The 9,843-nt window shown below is 41.6% G+C and overlaps 1 protein-coding gene across 1 annotated transcript; it reads left to right on the top strand.

Moving 5' to 3' along the window:
* Positions 1–384: 384 nt before the first annotated feature.
* gfap (glial fibrillary acidic protein) lies at positions 385–8,700 on the top strand. The gene is made up of 9 exons (XM_083567017.1): positions 385–933; positions 3,094–3,154; positions 3,778–3,873; positions 4,040–4,201; positions 4,323–4,448; positions 5,662–5,882; positions 6,027–6,070; positions 6,488–6,573; positions 6,981–8,700. The coding sequence occupies exons 1-9, from the start codon at positions 449–451 to the stop codon at positions 7,020–7,022; spliced, it is 1,323 nt and encodes a 440-aa protein (XP_083423143.1). The 5' UTR covers positions 385–448; the 3' UTR covers positions 7,023–8,700.
* The last annotated feature ends 1,143 nt before the right edge of the window (positions 8,701–9,843 follow it).

The raw sequence follows: 9,843 nt of genomic DNA on the forward strand, positions 1-9,843 counted from the left end.
ATGTTTCCAGGATTAGCACAATGAAGAAGGCAGACTTTTTAATCAGCAGGTTATGCAATCGCACCAGTGTTCATTAAAAAATGCCGCCACACAGAGTGAGACATGGAGTTATACCAACAGTTACACACAGGACTGGTTCATTTCACTTTCTTTCTCCCTACGTGTCTCGATCTCAGGGTTTTTTTGCACTTCTTGAGGGATGAATAGAATTTTTGTGCGTCAATGTGGCACCACAGTTCATCACACACACACACTAAAGAATAAGAAAGAAAGATGTTTGTCACTGACTGGACAGGCATAAACAATTCCCCCACAAAGACTTAGAGTGACACACAAACCCCTATCCCCCCACTTTCTCACCTCCTTTCCTTTCACCCCCTTTTTCGACCCCCTGTCTCTCTATAAAAGCCTTCTCTGCACTCACTAACAGCCCCATTTACCACTCATCATGGAGACCCAGCGTGTTCACTCGTCCTACCGAAAGCGTTTTGGAACTCAGAGCAGCCCCTCGGGCACGCTCATCACCAGGAGCCTCGGGCGCTTATCCCTCCACAGCACCCCACGCCATACGGCCCTGTCCAGTCCCAGTGTGTCCCGTCTGTCCCTGGGAACCGACAGGCTTGATTTCTCAACCGATTCATTGCTCAAGGCTCAGTACCGTGAGACCCGGACCAATGAGAAGGTGGAGATGATGGGTCTGAATGATCGCTTTGCCAGCTACATCGAGAAAGTTCGCTTCCTGGAGCAGCAAAACAAGGTGCTGGTGGCTGAGCTGAATCAACTGCGTGGAAAGGAACCGAGTCGCCTCGGGGACATCTACCAAGAGGAACTGAGGGAGCTGCGCAGGCAGGTGGATGGTCTGAACAATGCCAAGGCACGGCTGGAGATTGATAGGGACAACCTAGCAGCTGATGTGGGCACGCTGAAGCAGAGGTGAGGAAAGTTGTATGGATGGATGGATGAATTGATTGGTTGTGGGATAGATGGTTCATCATATAGATTGAGTGGTGTTGGTGAATTTATGAATAAGAGAAAAGGAAAATATGCAAAGCTGGGTGAATTGGTTAGAGGGATGAATGGATTATCCAGTAAGTGGGTGAGAGGGATTGTTTGGTAATTGCATGGGTTAGTGTAGATGGATGGATAAGGCTTGATGGGCAGTTGGTGGAGAAATAGATGGAGTAGGACATGAGTGGATGAATAGTAAAAGATTAAAAAATTGGATGGCTTGAAGAAGAGAGGCATTGATTGATATTTGAATTGGAGTAATTGATGGGTGGCTGAATGGATGAGAACCAGTGAAGTTTGGTATGAGTAGGAGTGACACTGATTTGTGCATTCCAGAAGAGAAAAGCCATGGGGGAATGTGAAAACTCAGCAGATGGGTAGATTGCAAAAAAACCCTGAGAGGTCAACATGCTCATCCACTCAATCTGTATTCAGTGAACACTTGCCAAAGTAGCAAAACAATGATTACCAAGCTAGGAGTGACTTGACGCATAAACCTGATGGAACTGACAGAGTTATATGATGAGAATATTGCATTTGCTTACACTTTTACTTGGCTTTCTGTTTATAAAGCCTGACCCACTCTCAAGCCTGATTCTTAAAGCGTTTGGTTTGAGGGGGCTGGAATGGGGGGATCAGACTCCTGTCTGAAAAGAAAGCTAAGTGAATGCATGAAATGGGTGCAGGGCTATTGTGGCCTCCACAAAGGACCTAAAGCCCTGTGCAGACGTCCTGCTGCCCCAGCAACAAGTTGCAAATTCTTTTAGCTACACTGGCACTAAACATCTGCTCAGCCATGTCTATGCTTATAAAGTTCGATTTTTTTAGTTCCATCTTTAAGAATTCTTACTCAAACACCTGTATTTAGTACTCCAGTACCGAGTTTAAAACTGTCTGTATTTCACAATTTCATCCAATTGAATTCATATCACATTTAATAACACATCTAAATCTCATTTTTCGATTCACTATTTATCTATATTTGCTAGATTTGCGTTGTTGTGTATTTAGTTCGAAAATATAATGTTAAAAACAACTTTCATGCATTTATACATTCATTAATTTATTCATTGATTCTTTTATTTTTTATATTGCTATAGTATTATATAGTAATAAGGAGGGTAGGATTATACAGTTATAGTATTATATAGTAATATAATATAGTAATAGTATTTTATGGGGTAGTATTTAATAAAAAATGATCTTATATTGTGTAATATTGTAATATAGATGGTAGTATTATAAAGTAATAAAACTGTTGTATTTAACAGCATTTGAAATGGTTAGTTCCCCTTCAAATTGATCAATCTAATCAGTGTCTAATCAGTCTAATCTGTGTTCAAACTTGCTTAATAATACACTATATGTCCAGAAGTAAAAAGATAATTCAGCTTGACACATAATTTGTTTTTTCTCCAAACTGTGGTCACAAAATTGGAACCATAATTCCATAGAAACTGTATGCTGTAATGTTTCTTTTTTCCTTCATTGGAACTATTAGGCCAAATCTGTTCCAGCATGACAATGTGCCTGTGCACAAAGCCAGCTAGCGCTCCTACTGACGCTCAAATATCTCTACAGCCATCTGCTAAAATCTAGTGGAAAGTCTTCCCAGAAAAGTGGAGATTACTGTTACAGCAAAAAGGAAGACTGTCTGTGTTCATTTCCATTGGTTTGGGTTTTATAAATGTATGGGTGCGATGACCAGATGTCCACATCATTTCAGCCAGAAGATCAATAGAGGTTTACTAATGGAAATCAGGTACTAATGTAGATGTTTTGAGGAGGCTTGGGGTGCAGACAGCATTTACATACACCCCAAAGGTGTTCAATAGGTTTGAGATCTTTGTAGCAGGAGATCTTCAACATCTTCCAACCCATGTAAAGCATATCTTCATGATGCTGGAACAGGTTTGGGTCTCCTAGCTTTAGTGAAAGGTGGTAAAAGTTTGGAGAAGAACCACTAATGGACAGAAAGGTCAGGTGTGGATAAAGATGTAGTTTTTGGATGTGGTTGTGTGATTAGTGATCAGTAATCAGTAGGTGTGTGATGAATGTAGAATTATTTTCTGGACTGTGTTGCAGGCTTCAGGACGAGACTGCACTCAGACAGGAAGCAGAAAACAGCATGAATGCATTCAGACAGGTGAGAAACACCTGAGATCTTCAAACCCATACTGTACACAACACACTACATAAATATATACATCAGTTGTTATCTCAACAGCATGTCTTCGTCTTTCTCTTAATTAAAGTAAAATTCTTCAGGAGGTTTGGGGAATTTTTAGGAACATCAACTGCAGTGTGGTAACAGTAACAACAGTAACTACGAATCATATTCGGCCCCAATACACAACCACGTAGTTCATTATTGTCTTTCTTTAACAATTTTTTCATTCATTTTGTAATTTTTTTCTTTCTTTTTTACTCCTTCCTTAATTTTGTTCTCCTTATGTTTCCTTCTCTTCTTTTTTTGCTTATTTTTTTTATCCTATTACTCTCTTTATTATTCTTTGTTTGTTTCTTCCTTTCTTTTTTCTGTTCGTCTTATTTTTTCTTCTCTTTCTTGCTTTTGTTTGTGTTCTTCATGTTTTTCCTTTTACTCCTACTCTTTACTTCATTGTCTTTCTTTCTTTCCTTCTTTTTTTCTTTCTTTCTTTCTTTCTTTCTTTCTTTCTTTCTTTCTTTCTTTCTTTCTTTCTTTCTTTCTTTCTTTCTTTCTCTCTCTTTCTCTCTCTCTCTCTCTCTCTCTCTCTCTCTCTCTCTCAGGATGTGGATGAGGCAGCTCTGAACAGGGTGCAGCTGGAGCGGAAGATTGAAGCTCTGCAGGACGAGATCAATTTCCTGAAGAAAGTCCATGAGGAGGTGAACTGTCTCTCATCCTGTCCTCATGTTCTGCGCACCTGGAGCATGTGCTATAATTACTAACAACATGTTGGGAGGATTCTCAACTCACTGTGTGTATATGTGTGTGTGTGTGTGTGTGTGTGTGTGTGTGTGTGTGTGTGTGTGTGTGTGTGTGTGTGTGTAGGAGATGCGGGAGCTGCAGGAGCAGTTGAGTGCTCAGCAGGTGCATGTGGATCTGGACGTGTCAAAGCCGGACCTGACTGCAGCACTGAGGGAGATCCGAGTGCAGTATGAGGCTGTGGCAACCTCCAACATGCAGGAGACTGAGGAGTGGTACCGCTCCAAGGTACAAACACACACACACACACACACACACACACACACACACACACACACACACACACACACACACACACACACACACACATTTTGTCATAAAACACAAATGTGTGCATTGTGTTTTATAGTTTTCAGATCTGACTGATGCAGCCAATAGGAATGCAGAGGCTCTGCGACAGGCGAAGCAGGAAGCCAACGATTACCGCCGCCAGATTCAAGTGCTGACATGTGACCTGGAGTCTCAGCGTGGATCTGTGAGTTACATCACACACTTTTCCTCATCACACACTCGTCTTTTTCACACACTCGTCCTCATCACACACTCGTCTTCATCACACACTCGTCCTCATCACACACTCGTCCTCATCACACACTCGTCTTCTTCACACACTCGTCCTCATCACACACTCGTCCTCATCATCACACACTCGTGCTTATCACACACTCGTCCTCATCATACAATCGTCCTCATCACACACTCGTCTTCTTCACACACTCGTCCTCATCACACACTCGTCTTCATCATCACACTTGTCTTCATCATCACACTCGTCCTCATCATCACACACTCGTCTTCATCATCACACACTTGTCCTTTTCACACACTCGTCCTCATCACACACTTGTCCTCATCATCATACACTCATCCTCATCATCATACACTCGTCCTCATCACACACTCGTCCTCATCACACACTCGTCCTCATCATCACACTCGTCTTTATCATCACACTCGTCCTCATCATCACACACTCGTCCTCATCATTACACACTCGTCCTAAACACACTCGTCCTCATCATCATACACTCATCCTCAGCACACACTCATTCTCATCATCACACTTGTCTTCATTATCACACTCGTCCTCATCATCACACACCAGTCCTCATCACACACTCGTCCTCATCATCACACACTCGTCCTTATCACACACTCGTCCTCATCATCATACACTCGTCCTCATCATCACACACCCGTCCTCATCACACACTCGTCCTCATCATCACACTCGTCTTCATCATCACACACTTGTCTTTATCATCACACACTCGTCCTCATCATCACACACTCGTCCTCATCATCAAACACTCGTCCTCATCATCACACTCATCTTCATCATCACACACTCGTCCTCATTATCACACACTCGTCCTCATCATCACACACTCGTCCTCATCACACACTCGTCCTCATCATCACACACTCGTCCTCATCACACACTCGTCCTCATCATCACACACTCGTCCTCATCACACACTCGTCCTCATCATCACACGCTCGTCCTCATAATCATACACTTGTCCTCATTACACCCTTGTCCTCATTACACCCTTGTCCTCATTACACACTCATCTTTCACACAATTTCTTAATAGTTTATGTTTTAATTGATCCTTGTTGCCTTTAAATTCAACTACTCTCTCTTTTTCTCTTTCTCTTATTCTCTATTTCTCTCTTTCTGGACAGAACGAGTCTCTGGAGCGGCAGCTGCGAGAGATGGAGGAGCGTTACACCATGGACACGGCGGCGTATCAGGACTCTGTTGCTCGTCTGGAGGACGAGATCCACGCGCTGAAGGAGGAGATGGCCAGACACCTGCAGGAGTACCAGGACCTCCTCAATGTTAAACTGGCGCTGGACATCGAGATCACCACCTACAGGAAGCTGCTGGAGGGCGAGGAGAGCCGGTGAGGACATGGGACACGTCTTAATAATAACACAGGACTAGGCATGCCCATGCATATGTTTATTGTGTGTGTATATGTGTGTGTGTGTGTGTGTGTGTGTGTGTGTGTGTGTGTGTGTGTGTGTGTGTGTGTGTGTGTTGTCAGGATCACTGTTCCAGTGCAGAGTTTTGCAAACATGCAGTTTAGAGGTGAGAGAAAAGTCTGAGACTCACTGAGGTCATGTAAAGTTCTTTATGAATAATGTCTTCCTGTTTCTTAATCTTTTTTAACATTTCTCTCTCTCTCTCTCTCTCTCTCTCTCTCTCTCTCTCTCTCTCTCTCTCTCTCTCTCTCTCTCTCTCTCTCTCTCTCCTTTTCTCTCCATCTTTTTGTTTTTCTCTTTCACTGTTTCTGTCTGTCTGTCTGTCTGTCTGTCTGTCTGTCTGTCTGTCTGTCTGTCTGTCTCCTTGTTTCTTCTTGTTTTTATTTTCTTTGTCTCTATTTGTCTGCCTTTTCTGTCTCTTACTGTCTTTATCCATCTGTCTGCGCCCCCCCCCCATCTCCATCTGTCTGTCTGTCTCTTCTTGCTGTAATAAATGTGATTTGTTTTGTTCCTCATGTGTCAGAAGCCAGCATCGACACTAAACCACCTTCTGAGAATCTCACTAAGAGAAGTATCATCGTCCGAACTGTGGAAACACGTGATGGAGAGGTATCTTTCTTTCTTTCTTTCTTTCTTTCTTTCTTTCTTTCTTTCTTTCTTTCTTTCTTTCTTTCTTTCCTTCTTTCTTTCTTTCTTTCTTTCTTTCTTTCTTTCTTTCTTTCTTTCTTTCTTTCTTTCTTTCTTTCTTTCTTTCTTCTTTAGTCCTTACCATCACTACTTCCTATTTCTCTTTCTAATTAATTTCTTGCATTTTTCCAGTTCTGTTCTTCTTTTTTCAATCGTCCTTTTTATCCTTTTTTTTCTTAACTCTGTAAGTTCAGGTGTAGATACGTGCAACATACAGTGTAATTACCAGGTTTTACCAGCAGAGGGCAGGGCGCGCATGTAATCTAAAGCGCGTACAGTTTGTCCCAGCTCGTCCCATATTGTCCACACTGACACACTTTGTCTTTCAGATCATAAAGGAGTCGACCTCGGAGAGAAAGGAGCTGCCCTAGTCGCCCGGCCATGTCGAACGTGGAGCGATCGGTCTTCATCACTTCACTGCGACACACATGAGGAATGAAGACCACACGGAGAACATCTGGAGAACCACCGGAGAACGTCAAAGACACTAATTCAGAGCATTAACACAGTTAAAACAATGATGTATTGTGCAGCCTTCAAGCCTAAATGTCATTTTGTCTTCACTAACATCTTGTTAGCAGCCAATCAGAGTGTTTATAACACATTTACATACAAATTAATCTGTTCTTCCTCTAAAATCGCTGCTGACAAAGAAATGTGACGTCAGATCGTGTCTAATTAAATGTATTAAAAGTCAGAAGATAAGTTAGATCTCTCTATTCCTGCTCAAGGAGGACCAGTGCTGCCTTCACATGCCATGTCTCGAGTAATAATGTTACAGGAATTTTCTAAAATACTGTCATTTTTTGTTATTATAATTTAGTAGAAATGTTTTTTTTTCCATAAATACGATTGACTTTTGTAATATTTAGTGATCACTGCATGAGATGTTTCATTTAAACATCTGGATCGGCTTTAGAGAGCAGTGGTTTGCATCTGTGAATTTAGGTATGTAGAAGAGGGCAGATAGTATTTTCCTTTTGTGTATTCTTATTTGGTTCCTACACTATATAGACAAAACCTTTGTGGACACCTGACCATAAGATCTGTATGTGCTTTTTGAACATCTCATCCAATCATTTTCCTGTTCTAATATCTACCACCTTTCTGGGAAGATGTGATGATAAAGATTTGTGGAGATCGGTGCCCATTCAGGCACGAGGGTGTTAGTAAAGCAGGTGTAATTGCGGTGAGGAGACTTGGGGTGCAGTCAGCGTTCACATTCATCCCGTTCAATAGGGTTGAGGGTCAGCGCTCTATAGGAGGAGATCTTCTACTTCCACCCATGTATCTTCATGCAGCTGGTTTTTAGCACAGGGGCAATGTTATACTGGAGCAGGATTTGGGTCTCCAAGTGCAAGTGAATGGAGAAGATTATTCTATTACATCCAAAGACATCGGATACAATTGTGTGGCTTTAAAGTTGCGGAAGAGTTTGAGGAGGAACCTCGTTTCGTTGGAAAAGTCGGGTGTCCCAGTACTTTGTTTATATAATGTGTAATATGAGTGGTGGGTCTGAAAGATTAGACAAAGCTGGTGAAAGACCCTAAGCTAATCGAATGATCAGACATTTTATTTTAGCGCTAAATGAAACAGGACAGTTTGCACGTAAAGGCACTACTGAAGTTCACACGAGAAGCAGATGTCAGAGTTCTATTGGCTAGTGTAGATTTTTTGTTTTGTTTTTTCAGATTTTGTTTGTGTTTCGAGAGTATGATTGTTGTGTAGCTATAAGTAGGTGCGGAACAGGCAGCAAGATGAAGCTGGATGTGGAAGTGGCCGTGTAGCGTGGACGTGTAGCAGCAGGAGAACCGGGAGGCTTCAGAATTTAATGGGAATGTGAGAAGTCATTAAATAGTGTCCTTAGGGGAGATTATGAGAGTTACGGGAACCGACGGATGTTTTTTCACCTTTGTGTGTCTCTTGACTTTGTGTGTCTCGTCAATTTTTAATGCTTGTTCAATTTAATGTTTTGCATGTAGCTTCACCTGTCTGCTGTGACTGATCCGAATAAAGACGAATAAAAAATGACAGCTGGGACATGAAGATGGAAATGTACAAACACAAATCACAAACACATATACAGACAGACAGAGACCCACACACACACACACACACACACACACACACACACACACACACACACACACACACACACACACACAGAAAATTCCTGCCATATACACAATTCCCTGCCATATGCATAGACACCACCTACACACAAGTAACGCATACACACACACACACACACACACACACACACACACACACACACACACACACACACACACACCATATACAAAAACACCTGAACAGACACACCCCAATACACAGGCACCTACACACACATGATGTAAATTTCCTGCCATATTCAAGTGAGCATACAAACACCCAAACAGACACAGCGTAATCCACAGGCACCTACACACACACACACACACACACACACACACACACACACACACACACACACACACACACACACACACACATACATTAACCCATTCACTCTTTTAATGATTTTAGTACGTTAGGCACTCGAACAGAGTGTTTTATGTTTTTTTTTGGTTTTTTTTGAAGGAACCTCACCTGCTCTCTCTATAAATCTCCAGACTGTTCAGAAGCAACTTTCTGGAACACTTTTCTCTGAGTGTGTACATAAAGTAATACACACTTTCCTGTAGTACTGCTATGCATTAGTATTGCCACAAATGGGCCCTTTAGCAAAGGCCCCTAAACACCTTATGTAAAGATATGCGAAGAAAGAAATTTCACTGTGCTGTAAAGCACATTTACACTTGATTTATCCTTATTATTTTATTATAACCATAAATACATTCTGTGCGCTTTTATCTGTGTTGGATTGCGCAGTGTTTTTAATCTCAATACTCTCACCCTAAATCTCGTAATCCCCCATCAGCACTGTTCTGTTGAGTAAATCAGTTGGATAATACTAATAATAATAATAATAATAATAATAATAATAATAATAATAATAGTACTTTCTTCTATGTATTTTTTTTATTTATTTGTTATTATAATTTTTGTATTGTTTGCAATGACTAATTGCTTTCTATCAGCTCTATAATTTGTGTCTAGCTGTTGTTTCGTGTGTGTGTGTGTGTGTGTGTGTGTGTGTGTGTGTGTGTGTGTGTGTGTGTGTGTGTGTGTGTGTGTGTGAAGAGCAGACAG

This window comes from Silurus aristotelis (genome assembly GCF_946808225.1).
Source record: "Silurus aristotelis genome assembly, chromosome: 17".
NCBI classification, from domain to species: domain Eukaryota; kingdom Metazoa; phylum Chordata; class Actinopteri; order Siluriformes; family Siluridae; genus Silurus; species Silurus aristotelis.